The sequence below is a fragment of the Acartia tonsa genome, chromosome 3 (assembly GCF_053477335.1).
Source record: "Acartia tonsa isolate MP-2025a chromosome 3, ASM5347733v1, whole genome shotgun sequence".
Taxonomy (NCBI): domain Eukaryota; kingdom Metazoa; phylum Arthropoda; class Copepoda; order Calanoida; family Acartiidae; genus Acartia; species Acartia tonsa.
The window spans coordinates 26,465,042-26,479,495 of NC_137262.1; the positions used below are offsets into that span (position 1 = coordinate 26,465,042).

The 14,454-nt window shown below is 33.0% G+C and overlaps 1 protein-coding gene across 1 annotated transcript in view; it reads left to right on the forward strand.

Annotated features, from left to right (window-relative positions):
* LOC145314807 (uncharacterized) overlaps window positions 1-11,062 on the forward strand; it is a 44,687-nt gene extending 33,625 nt beyond the window's left edge. Inside the window, exon 17 of the mRNA XM_080154888.1 lies at window positions 10,203-11,062. Within this exon, the coding sequence (XP_080011014.1) occupies window positions 10,203-10,723 (521 nt within the window). The 3' untranslated portion in view covers window positions 10,724-11,062. The remainder of the gene's footprint in view (window positions 1-10,202) is intronic.
* The last annotated feature ends 3,392 nt before the right edge of the window (window positions 11,063-14,454 follow it).

The window sequence follows — 14,454 nt, forward strand, 5'->3', positions numbered from 1 at the left end:
AACTTTATGGATTAAGAAAATAGACGATAAAATTATATATCTACATCAGCAATGAAGGTAAACAAATTCGTCAATCTGCAGATTAAAATTATTGGTTGAAAAAATTGGACACTACTAGGTTTAAATTTAAATCAAAAATAGTTATAAACCTTTCCTGGACCTTAAGAAGCTTCACTGTAAAGGAGAACCATGTCGGGATGCTGTCTAAAATGGTGCAAAAAATGGGGACAAATTTCAAATTGTTTTGGCGTGTTACGTCATACCCCCATCTCTTTTCTAGGGGTTTTCTTTCCTCCTTTCCTTTTCTTTCCCCTCACTTGTGACGTAAATAAACAGCCCCGTCAAATCAATTTGAAATTTGTCCCCATTTTTTGCACCATTTTAGACAGCATCCCATATCGGTTCAGCGGTTAGCGAGATCGTTTGCTATACAAGCAGAAAGACATCTTGTTACTTTTATATAGAAATTTAAAAATATTTTATATCCACCTTTCTACGATTATAAAAATGTACAATCATAAGATTAAAAAAAAACTGGTTTTAATCTTATAATTGTACATTCTATATCCGCGGAAAGCTGTTTATAATACGATGTGAGAAATAACTATTCCCATTCTTGAGTTAAAAATATTTTAGTAAATATTATCCACGTTTCTTGTATAAAATCTAGGAAGCACATAAACCATATAGGTTCAGCGGTTAGCGAGATCTTTTGCTACACACAGCCAATAACAGAGACAGAAAGACATCCTATTAGTTTTATATACAAATTTTATAAATATTTCCCTTTCCTGAATATTATAAATATTTTAGTAAATATTACCCACGTTTCTTGTATAAAATCTAGGAAGCACATAAACCATATAGGTTCAGCGGTTAGCGAGATCTTTTGCTACACACAGCCAATAACAGAGACAGAAAGACATCCTATTAGTTTTATATACAAATTTTATAAATATTTCCCTTTCCTGAATATTATAAATATTTTAGTAAATATTACCCACGTTTTTGGTATAAAATCTGTGAAGCCCATAAATCTTATCACGTCAAAAGATGTGAGGACGTTTGACGGAACTTGTTGAATAAAATATTATAAAATGGTGGGGTAAAAAAGTATAAAAACTTCTTCAAATTTGCTTTACTTTAAGGTGGTGTAATAATTAGATAACTGAAAGAAATAAATTCTAAAAATATTTTCGTTAAATTAGACATGCTAGAATTGTTCGATAGATTTCAAACTATGTAGGCATGATGATTCCTGTATCAGTTAGATACAATGTAAAAGCGAAGAAACTATATAATCATTACAAGAAAGTCCATCTATTCATTTTAAACATTTTTTAGGCTTTTTAAACACAATATTTATGTAGGAAAGTCATCCTATTCATGATATTTGAATATGAATATGTATTTCTAGGGCCATTAGATATAATTTTATTGACTGAGCATCTCTTTATTAAAATCTTAAAATGTAAGGTTGTCCACATAAGAACAGATATTAATACAAAAAGAAAATCTTGAATTTAATCTTCTAATTTTGTTAACCTTGTACTTTCAATGTAATAGAATAAACAAATTTGTAATCATTCAAATTAACTTACTTTTTTTGACCATCCAAGGTTCAAGGTTGTGTTTTGCTTTGTAAATCCTATGTTATAAAGTAGTAAAGTTTTTTTGTCTGTAGCGAAGAATCACGCTTATTTTCAAGAATTAAAAGATAAATTCTTACCACATATGATGTCAAACTAAGCAGGAAGGCTTATTTGAGATATTCCACACATCAGAGCGCATGTATATTCAAGCAATACATTATTTTCATTCACGTAGCTCCTCACGTGGGACTTATCAAAGGAAAAGTGCGCGTTTCTTTTGTTCGTTTACAAGCCACGCGCCGCGCGGAGATAGTTAGGAATGCCGCGTACACACTCATTCTCTGGGGAATTCTGGTGTAAGGAAACAGGGATTAATGGGTTCGAACTTGCCAGGGAATACAAGAAATACATACCGAAACACACCCGTCTATTCACTGGGAATCGAACACAATACCTCAACTTTGCAATATGCGTGCAGACAGTGTCCACGAAATCACAATCTCACAACACATAAACCACAAGAGTTTAAAATGTCATGGCCATAAGGCCTAAAATTGGTTATGGTAACTTACGAATACCACAATAACTCAAACCGACTCCACTACCACATAAGGATAGGAATAAGGAATGGGAAAAACATTCAACATTCATGAATTGCACATTTACCACTCACACATCTCATTATATCATGGCCTCATAATCTCAAGTAAAATTAGAATTACAGACCATGTAATTGCGAATACATGAATTAATAATCATTAGTACCTAAACTTCAATTAGGTACCTACATAATAAAATAGGCAAATGATTTTTATATTAAAAATCGCATCAATAATTAAATAATCAACTCAAACTTTTTTCATCAAAAGAAAGAAAGATTAAATAATGACATTTTTTCTACTAAATCTTTTTGCTAGAAAAGAAAAGTAAAATTGCATAAAAACTTCTCAATAATTAGAATTTTTCTCCGACAGAAAAATACTCGTGCTTACATCTAAACAATTTTCAGATAAGATAAGTAAGATCCTTAAATCTAAACATGTTTTAATAAAATAGATACTTAAATCTAAATAAAATATGACTGTAAAAAATCATCAAAATTCGGAAAATTAAAATTTCATAATTTTAAATCTTCGTGAATCAATTTGCGTAAAATTAAAATTGCAATTGAAATATGCAAATTAAATTTACCAAATAAAACAAAAGCTCAATATAAGAAAAGAACTTCTATAAATGCTGAATTTGCAATTTCTCTCTGTTTTAAGAAGAAAGCAACTTATACATATTCAAACAGTCATAATTAAAGCAATTTGGGGCCTCAGTCAGAATGAATCCCTCAAGATACAAACTAACAAATCCATCAAATATTAATAATTGCCATGTTCCAGCTATCCTGTCGGACGTTATGTCTTTCCATCACAACTTTTGATACTGCATAATTTCCAACAGGATTTCTGGCGCAGGGCTGCATCAACTGAAAATAAACATAATTAGTGATGTTTAAATCAAATTAAATAAAAAGAATCATGAAATAATTCAAAGAAACTTTAAAATCATCAATCAAAGCAATCGAAATTAAAACAAATTATCTTATGCTTTAGTTTTGCCGTTCTGCGGTATGTCTGGCCGAGGAAACAGAGCTAAGATACACCGTAGAGCGGTCTTATTAAGCTTAATTCTACGAATATCAAAGAATCTACTTAATTCATCGGCGAAAAAAATCTGCATTTTTTCTTTAGATACATCAGTTCAAAGGTAAATAGTAATAATTTTAATATACATGTAATATTAAATTATTTATGTGATTGTAATAAATCATAAAGAAATATTTAAATGATGTAAACTCTCATTTTGTTAATTTCTTATCATATCAAATTTCAATCCAATAAGGATAAAAATGTTTATATCTGCATAGGCACCTAGGAAATTTTCCGCGAAAAAAATCCCTGGTCCCGGAAAGACTTAATCATTAAAAAAACTTGCAAAAACGTATAAAAAACTTAAGTTTGCATTTCAAATGAAAAAAATCTTGCATCGATTTGAAAGTTTAAACGAAATTGTATCAAAAATTGCGTTACTTATAAATCTTAAGAAATGATGAAATTACCCACTTCTTTTTTAAAAGGATACTGCTTCAATTTTAATATATGCGATAAAAATGAAGGTAGAGTTAATTTAAAATATGCATAGTTTATCTTAAATTAATTCTGTGACATTCAGATAAAATATTAATCAATATTTTAATAATATCATACATCGTGTTCATTATTATAAATGCTTAAACATGAACGAAAAATATATGTACCTAGGAAAATAATTGCTAAAAGTATTTTCTCAAGGTTTAAAATTGTCCGAAATCGCTGGGTACGTATATTACTACGAATCTCTGCTCTCGGAATGAAGAAAAAAAATCTTTACGCATGGATTAATAGGAATCCCAGCTCCCGGAGTGAAAGAAAAACTTTTGTACATGAATTGTTAAAAATCTCTGCCTCCGGAATGAAAGAAAATCTTTGATTTGCTTACAAATTTAAACAAATATCTTGATTTTTTGCGATAATCTTTTAAAATAATAATGAGGAATATTTTAAACATTATCATAATAATATTACATGTTGTGTTCTTTACTTTAATGCATTATTTCATATGAGAACCTGAGAAATAACATTTTTTTAAGTAAACGTGAACCATAAAAAATACTTTTTCGAGGTATTTTTATTCTGCAAAAATCATTTGGTAGTTAATATACACGAACTTTTGCTTTTCAAAATCATACTTAAAGAAACAAAATCTTTTAAATCTGCTTTAAAAGTCTAAACAGTTTTGTAGAATTTTTGTGCTTAGGTATGAACAATAAAATTAGTTGAATAATGAATACTTATTCTTTACAGAACCGATTTAGGTTCCTTTCACAAGCTCAACATATAACTTGTAATATTTTTTCTTTAAGATCATTTTCATACATAAATAGTTTATGTTGTGGATTAGATATGTGTGGTTTGAAAATGTTCAATGACTTTCTGGCGGCAACACCCGCCATATTTCCACCCGCCATTTGCAGGCCTCTTACCCTGTGTCGGGCGGCAAGCTTGGCAGCAACCAAGTCGATTCTTGATTCATAACACCACCAGGGCACGTAATAAAAGTGTGGCTGTTATAAAACTTAGAATCATCTACCGGCTTTTGTCCGGCCGGAACCGAAACTCCCGTCGGCTCTTGTCCGGCTGGAACCGAATCATTCAACGGCTCAACACCCGCCGTAACAATATTATCAACGGCAACAGTATCGTCACCAATATCATCAGGAATAATTGTAGCATAACTAACATCATTATCAGTAATAGCCACGGCAACAACCGCCGTAGCCAGGTTGTCAACGGCTGCAGCACTAGCAGAACTAAAAGGTTCATCAGCAGCATTACAAGCAGAACCAACAGGTTCCATAATAGCATCACAAGCAGCACCAACAGTCAGCTGCGGCTGAACATCTGAGCTTTCTGGTTTTAAAAACCCTATAGCTTCACTTTCCAACTCGAAATCTGAGCAGACAACATACCTACTCTTTGCTAATCCATTAGCACTAACAGCAAAATATCCAGATCCAAACAGGCTGGAGTAAAGCATGGTTTCTCCTACTGAACGTTCAGAGTAGGGAAACATCGACGGGCAGAGGTGCCCAATGAGCAGATCCACCTGCCCATTAACCAAAGTAAAATCTTCAGGTTTCATATCAAACAAAACAGCTGCCTCCACAGGATTCATGGAGCAGATTGCCTCTTCAGGACCAATGAGAGGCACTACCACAGGTTCTAATATGTGATAATTCTTGTGTCGATCAACTAAACATAGCTTGACCGTCGGGAGACATTTAACTTCACCGTCAGCTAGAGAAATTCTTGCTGAACGTCCAGTAAAAGGTAACTGAAGTTTATTAACAAGTGATTGGGTTACCATTGAAGTAGTTAAACCAGTGTCCCACATGGCGTTCACTGGGACCTTCTGGCGATTAATATCAACGACGTCTAACTGTTGTAACATTAACATTAGGTTCGCCTCAGGGGAAGTATGTACTTCATAGACGGCGGCAGCCATATCAACGCTCTCATGCAGAAGGTTGTTATGGGCCTGACCACAATTGTCCACTTTGCAGCCGCCTATTACATCTGCCTTCGGGCAATCCACAGATTTATGCCCTTTCTGCAAACAAATCCAACAGCATCCAGCACTCTCCACAATACTCTTCCTGTCTGGCACTGACAGGTCATGAAATTTTGGGCACTTGTAAAGTAAGTGCATATCATTACAGCCATTAACAAAACATGACTGTTTCATCTTAGATTTACCAGGTTTACCTACGGCGGTAGCGGCTGTCGCAGGGTTACCTTTCTTCTTAGAGGGGGTGTCCATATCAGTCGAACACCTCATTAAAATGGCGCCCCGCTGTTCTTCAATAATCTTCAACAGCTTAGGGACGTTTGGGACATCCATCGAGCCCAATGATAAATTGAGCTTATCTTGAAAATCACGTGGCAACTTCTTGGATAACATCTCCAGAAGGATCACAGTCAACAACTGGCTAGTGGTAACCTCATCATCTTCATCATCTTTAGTCAGCTGCTCCAGCTGGCTAACTGCACCACCAAACTCTGCTAACACAGTCACAATCTGGTTGGAGTCCAACGGTTTAGGCTTCTTCTCCCATTGGTTGAAAAGGCAGAGCATCTGACGTGTCTTTGACTTGAAACGCGCGTCAAGGTAAGCCCACTGAGATTCATGCGATTGAATCTGAGTTAATTGGAGTCTCAGCTCTTTATTTCTACAGACCTTCTCACTGCTCAACAATAACTGCAAATACGACGGGTCTTGTCCTACAGTAAGCTTTTTAAAAGTGTCTTTAAAACTTACGTAGGATGCTTCCAGGCCGTCGAAAGATGGAAGAAGACGTTCGTCGACACGATTCATATATCCTGGCGTGAACATAGAACCGGCGGCGAACTGTGGTGTGCCAAACGGTGACACAAATGGCGATGCTGTCGAGGCACCCGCCGTCATCGTGGGTGGCTTCACAGGTTCAAGCTTAACCTCAGCCAGCCGTTTCATCAAAGCAGACAAAGTGTTTATAATTGCATCAGGCAAGGGAAAATATGGCCCTTTAATAACTTTCACAATCTTCAAGCATCGATCGTATAGTTCAGCCTGATGGTTAGGCAAATTATCACCAACAACATCAACAACACTTTGAATGTCACTAAGCTCTTCTATAGCATCAAGAGCATCTTTCAAGGCACTATAGTCTTTTTGCACAGTAACTATATCAGAATAAATGTCACTAAACTCATCAAGCTCTTGGATTCTCAAACCAAGCTTGCTAAAACCGCCCATGATGCTGTCGAACGTTTCGAACTTGTCGTGGACAAGGATTGACTCCTTAGTGAGATGTCTAACATTAAGTTCTGAAGTATCACTGACCAACTTCATCACTCTATTTAGCTCACTGGTTAGGGCATCAACGGCTGGACGCAGCCGCTTACTCAATTGTTCACCTTTATTCTTTTTAGGACCCATGATTGTCACTAAAGTTAACTGTACTGATTACGACTATAATAATGTGTGTTAAGGTATCACAACCAACACATTCACAAAACTTCACAGATATTTCTTAGTTGCATCTGTTCTGTCTTGTTTTCATTGTTTCGGAACGCAATGCCTAGCCGTTCTCGAAATCTTATCTCCAAGCCCTCCGAATGACCAACATAGTGAAGTTTACGAATGTGTATTTATTACCATGAAAACAGTGAGTCTAAAACAAAAATATAAGAATTAATTACATAAAATTAATGGTTATTATTTTTGTGACATCGAGGTTGCGTGATTTCAATTTAATAAAAATATGAATTTTCTAAAAAACTTTAAATTGGCACGAAACATATTAAATCGCATCAGAAATTGATAATTTTAGAATAAAATGATCAACAATATAAAGGGAAATATTCGTATGTTAAAACTTAGCAGTTAAATGGTCTATTTATTGAAAAATTAATGATTTAAATTTCTTCATAAAATTGTACCATTCTACGCTTATTTTCAAGAATTAAAAGATAAATTCTTACCACATATGATGTCAAACTAAGCAGGAAGGCTTATTTGAGATATTCCACACATCAGAGCGCATGTATATTCAAGCAATACATTATTTTCATTCACGTAGCTCCTCACGTGGGACTTATCAAAGGAAAAGTGCGCGTTTCTTTTGTTCGTTTACAAGCCACGCGCCGCGCGGAGATAGTTAGGAATGCCGCGTACACACTCATTCTCTGGGGAATTCTGGTGTAAGGAAACAGGGATTAATGGGTTCGAACTTGCCAGGGAATACAAGAAATACATACCGAAACAATATCCGTTTTTCACTCTTTTATTACCCATAATTATATTCTAGATTATTATTTGTAAAATGCTTAGAATTAAAAATTTATAACATGTCTTATCTTTATTTTTTAAATCTAACAACGAAAAAGTTATATGGATTATTTTTTGGTGTCAAAAACCTTCTATAACGGTTTTAAATTGGTAGGGTGGTTTACACATCTCTATATTTACAATCAGAGCTAATCGAAAATATAATTGTAGAAAACCTTCACTTTTAAAGATTGAATAGATATTTTTAATAAATTTTCAATTCTAATACAAACTTACTACGTAACCCATTGTCAAAACATATGAAAAATTATGTGAATATTTTTCATGAATTTCATTTGTTATGACGTCATGAAATGTATAAAGTAGAATTTTCTCTGAAACTTTATATTGAAACAGTATGAAATAAATGCCAAGGGCAAGGCCAAATTCTTAAGAAAATTAAAACTTTATGGATTAAGAAAATAGACGATAAAATTATATATCTACATCAGCAATGAAGGTAAACAAATTCGTCAATCTGCAGATTAAAATTATTGGTTGAAAAAATTGGACACCACTAGGTTTAAATTTAAATCAAAAATAGTTATAAACCTTTTCTGAGCCATATCGGTTCAGCGGTTAGCAAGATCGTTTGCTATACAGGCAGAAAGACATCTTGTTACTTTTATATAGAAATTTATAAATATTTTTTATATCCAGCTTTCTACGATTATAAAAATGTACAGTCATAAGATTAAAACCAGGGCTAAAAAACTGGTTTTAATCTTATAATTGTACATTCTATATCCGCGGAAAGCTGTTTATAATACGATGCGAGAAATAACTATTCCCATTCTTGAGTTAAAAATATTTTAGTAAATATTACCCACGTTTCTTGTATAAAATCTAGGAAGCACATAAACCATATAGGTTCAGCGGTTAGCGAGATCTTTTGCTACACACAGCCAATAACAGAGACAGAAAGACATCCTATTAGTTTTATATACAAATTTTATAAATATTTCCCTCTCCTGAATATTATAAATATTTTAGTAAATATTACCCACGTTTTTGGTATAAAATCTGTGAAGCCCATAAATCTTATCACGTCAAAAGATGTGAGGACGTTTGACGGAACTTGTTGAACAAAATATTATAAAATGGTGGGGTAAAAAAGTATAAAAACTTCTTCAAATTTTCTTTACCCTAAGATGGTGTAATAGTAAGATAACTTATTAGAATCGATTCTAAAACTCTTTTGGTTGATTTAGACATTTTAGAATTGTTATATAGATTTTCAACTTGATTCCATGATGATTCCTTTATCATTTGGTTACAATGTAGAAAGCGAAGCAATTATATACTTATTACCAGAAAGTCCAATCTTGCTTTTTAGACTTGAAGATTTTTGGCTTTTAAACACGATATTTTTATAGTTTATCATCCTATTCATGATATATGAATATGTATTCCAAGGACCATTATAGATAATGTTGTTGACGGAGCTTCTCTTTATTAAAATCTTAAAATGTAAGGTTGTCCACATGAAGCATCCTGTTTAAAAGTAATTTTGGGATAGATGTTATCATTTATTTGATATCATTGGAACAGATATATCAAAAAGAAAATCCTGAATTTAATCTTCTAATTTTGTTAACCTTGTACTTTTACTGTAATAGAATAAACAAATTTGTAATCATTCAAATTAACTTACTTTTTTTGACCATCCATGGTTCAAGGTTGTGCTTTGCTTTGTAAATCCTATGTTATAAAGTAATTTTTTTGTTTGAAGCTTAAGATTACAAATACTACTGAACCGATTGATTTTGATGGTTTTAAGATATTTATTTTTATATTTGAATGGTTTTATGCCATTCTTTATTCTTCAAACACAGGGCCTAAAGATGATAGGGGTGCAGCCACTAATAACAAATAAAAGAATAAATGTTTATTTTTCTTAATTTAATTTTTTTTTGTTATTGCTTTTCAAATAAATAAGGAATAAAGTGAAAGCTCCAACTTAAGATTAGAAAAAAAAATTCTTTTTGTGTTTAAGATTGTTTGTGATAGTTTTAATAATAATAGGGAAGGGGGGGGGGTAATTGATTTTTCTTTTATTTATCTCTTCCTATTTGTTATTTACCTTCTAAATCTTTCTTTCTTCAAGTTCTGCAATAACATATGTTTTGTACTTATTTATTAAATTATTTTCAGATAACCTATCCTCGCGAGGATCCCCTGTGGGCCATTACCTAAACATGGGTCGTGTCGCCTCCAAACAATCCATCGACGGGGGCAGCAACAACAACTCCCGCCAGCAGTCAACAGAAACGCTGCACAAAATCGGCGGCGGTGGCGGTGAAAACGGGTTGCCCAACCCGGCGGGCGTTCAGTGGACGCCGCCCGGTAAAACTTTGTATCGGCAACATTACGCCCCAGGACCAGGGCTAATGCAGCGTAGCTCAACCACAGTTGGGTTTCTTGAAGGTTACTCAAAGAAATATGACATTTATGGAGGCGTAAACGGCGTCGTGAGGAAACAGGCATCAGATTACGGCGTGGTGCCTCCGCTACGCCAGTCAAGCGTCAGACAGACAACGGTGAATATGGGACAAGTGACGCCGAGCCGCCAAACGCAGAGCGGAATTCTCGGCTTTAGTGCTAGCAAAGTTCCAAACGGCGGTGGTTCTTCTGATTATTTAAATATGCAGAATTTGTTAAAAACAAAAGACTAAGACACTTTAAGATGCCATAAATATTTCTTTAACATGTTTTTTTTCATGCTTTAAGTAAAAAAGAATTTTAAATTCTTTAAATAATAAATTGTAATAATATAATTATTGAAGTAAACTATAATGCTCCGTTAAGATAATTATTTGTAGGATTATATTAGTAAAATGTTAATTTTAATATTAGTAATGACTATACAAATAATTTTCTTAAAACAAATAATTAAATAAAACCCAGGGATCGGAAGCCTCACGTAAGCCGCGCATAAGCCTCAGTTTTAAACCTGCTTGTGAGCAGAAAAAAAAATTTCAGAAAGAAGGATTGTCTGCTAAAGAGCCGTTTTATACATCTAGCTGAATTGTATTGTGATAAAATCACGATTTCACTGAGGCTTACACGCGGCTTACGTGAGGCTTCCGATCCCTGATAAAACCCGGTTCAAATCTTTTTAAAAACTCATAAAAATAATTGTTTTTTATTTATATCTATTATAATTGATACTGTATTTTACATGAACTTTATTAAAAATAATTATTATCAATATTAAGTGTATTATAATTGTGTTTTTGTTATTATCTATAGTTTGTAACTAAAACCCTGTTCTTTATTATAAAATAGGATAAATAGGGGTAAATAAAAGTACTAAGGGGTTGCCTGATTATGTATATACCCCTGTCCATCCTATTTTAAATTGTTTATACTTTTCAAACAATAAAATTATACAAATGGTGAAATTGTTTTTGATTTACTTATTATTTTTTTTTTTTTTTAACGAAGCATTATTACAATTTGGGTTGGTTCATCTGTCCGTACAAAAGCTTTGATTGTTACTTAGGCGTTTATAATCGTTTTCATAGATTTTGTTTGTTGATTCATGAATTAATAGGTACAAAATAAGCATATCATCTCCAAAATCATTGTCTATTTTAACTATTAAATTTGCCTTTTTTGACAACATTTGAATGGGATATTACTACTCTATTTATTTAATTGTTCAAATAATGATTCCTTCTACTATCCGGCAAAATGTTTTTAACGTTCGTTTTTAAAATATTCTGTTTAGAATTTTGTTTTTCAAACAATATCTTCCCAACTAAACAATTATCATATGAGCAAAGTATTAGAACAGGTTGAAAAACTATCCAACAACCAACAAAGTTTTTTTTATCATCCTATAATATAAAGTAGTAAGTTTTTTTGTCTGTAGCGAAGGATCTCGGTAACCACTGAACCGATATGGTTCTCCTTTACATGGTAGCTTCTCATAGATCCTGGTAAGGTTTATAACTATTTGGAGGGAGAAAAATCGCCTCTAGAAAAAAGATATCCCCTCCAAAAAAATCTGTTTTACTTTTTCTTTTTAAAAAATACAATTGAAAATAAGGGGGTCCTCCCAGCATTAAGTACCCCTTGAGGCCTCTGTGAGTCAAAAATATACAGTTAAGCAAAGCCTTTAACACATACAAAAAAAAAATACATAAAAACCATTTTATCGATTACAGTTTTTTTTACCCATTTACGTAAATACGATACAGACAAACATAATTATTGGGGACATGTCATAATCAAGTTCATATACAAACACTTGTATCAAAAATTTCAGTACAATAATAGGTTATTTCAGGGATGTAATGGCCGATAAATCTATGTATATCCCCAGTGATGGTACACAAAATTAACCCCTATGTAGATTGCAATCAGTGGTTGAAACGTTTGTACACTCAACTTAATGAAACCGGCAATTAAAATTAAATAAAAGTCCCCAATGTTGTTCAGCCAACGAATATAAAAAAAAACAATATTTAAAAACTTTGGGGACTAGTGTAAAGAACAGCCACAGTCCCCTCCCTTACTGGGTTTGTTTGCTTTACAATAATTGTAAGTAAAAGGTAATACAATTAAACCAGGAAGGAAGAATCAAAATGGTCTCAATCCAAAGATTAATAAACACTATCTATCATTTGTTGGCTTAAAAACTTTGGAAACTTTTTGGGAATAGTCCCTTTCGTAACATCGCCCCATAGAAATAGGAGAAAAGCTACTGTGAAAAATACGAAGAATCGCCCCATAAGGTGCGATGTTACGAAAGGGACTATACCCAACTTTTTTTTAAGTAATTGATAAAAAGTTAAACCAATGATCTTGGATCTACAGCATGACCCTCAAAAAAGTATTTTTAAGCATCTGCAGCCCTTATTTCTCAATGAATTATTAAAAAATGCATATGTCCTATTCTCTATAGTATTCCACGTAAGTAGATAAAAAAATATTTTTTTTACCTCCATTAACACCGGAGATTTTTAGTGCTAAAGTTTTGAAAAAGTGACTGAGGAAAAAGTAACTTTTAACATGATACGACTTTTTTAGCAAAATTAAGCTAGAAATCCTTTTATTTTTGTTACTAGCAGAAACTTTATACAAAAATGAAATAAAAAATTTAGTTTTTTAGTAAAAAGCATTTTTTTACACATATTTTTTGAGTCTTTTTAGTTTAATGATATTTTGAAAAACTTACTTATTAGGCAAAATTGTTTAAGATTAAAAAACCAAATAAATCTCTATGAATATAGCAGGAAAATTGTTTTTGTTTCACAATCCTAACTTTAATAACAAAAAAGTTATAAAGAAAATAAAAATAAAACATAATGATTTTTTAGTCTAAAAAGCTTAATTTACCTTACCTTACTTACCATCTCAATTCTCCACAGTTGGAGCAAGAGGCTGTAGCAGAGTTCTCCATCCTCGTCTGTCCTGGGCAGCTGTTCTGGCAGTATTCCAAGTCAGCTGTCTGTTTCTAAGGTCATCTCTTATGGTTGACCGCCATGTTTTCTTTGGTCTCCCCCTCCTTCTGGTGCCCAAGGTGGGTTCCCATTCTATGGACTTTTTGGTGAGTCTAGAATCATGCATTCTGAACACGTGGCCAAGTAATTTTAGTCTCCTTGTTTCAAGAGTTTGTTCAATTGTTGATGCATTTGAAATTTTATGTAAGTTTATGTTTGAAATAGTTGTAGGCCAGAAGATATTGTGAATCTGTCTTAGACATCTGTTTTGAAAAACTTCGAGTTTATTCAAATCACATTGTGTTATCCTCCAGCATTCAGCACCATAAAGTAATACTGACATAACATTGCTTTTAAATATTTTAAGTTTGGTTTTGTGGGAATATTTAGTAGATCTCCATATTGGTCTTAACATTGAAAAGGCAGTTCTTGCTTTAGCAAGTCTACTTTGTATGTCCTTGCTAGTACCTTCTTCTGTGCTAATTGTAGTTCCAAGGTATGTAAAGGAGTCTACCTTTTCAACAGTTTCATCCCCAATTGTTATGTTACCATTGTTATTTTGGAATTGCATTATCTTGGTCTTATTAACATTTATTTGTAATCCCACAAGCTTAGCAAAATTTTCTAGTCTTGTAGTTTTGATTTGCAAATTTTCTAATGATTCAGCAAGGAGTGCCAAATCATCGGCAAAGTCAAGATCTTCAAGATCATCATCAGATGTTAGTTCAACACCCCGTTTCTGATCTATAGTTTTTCTCATTACCCAATCTATTGTTATCAAAAACAAAATTGGTGATAAGATGCAACCTTGTCTGACTCCTGTGTTGACATTGAACCATTCTGTGAGATCATTTTCACATATAACACTGCATTCATAATTTTCATAAAACAGTTTGATCATTTGGATAATTTTATCAGGTAGGCCATAGGATTTAAGGATTTTCCAAATAGCTGGG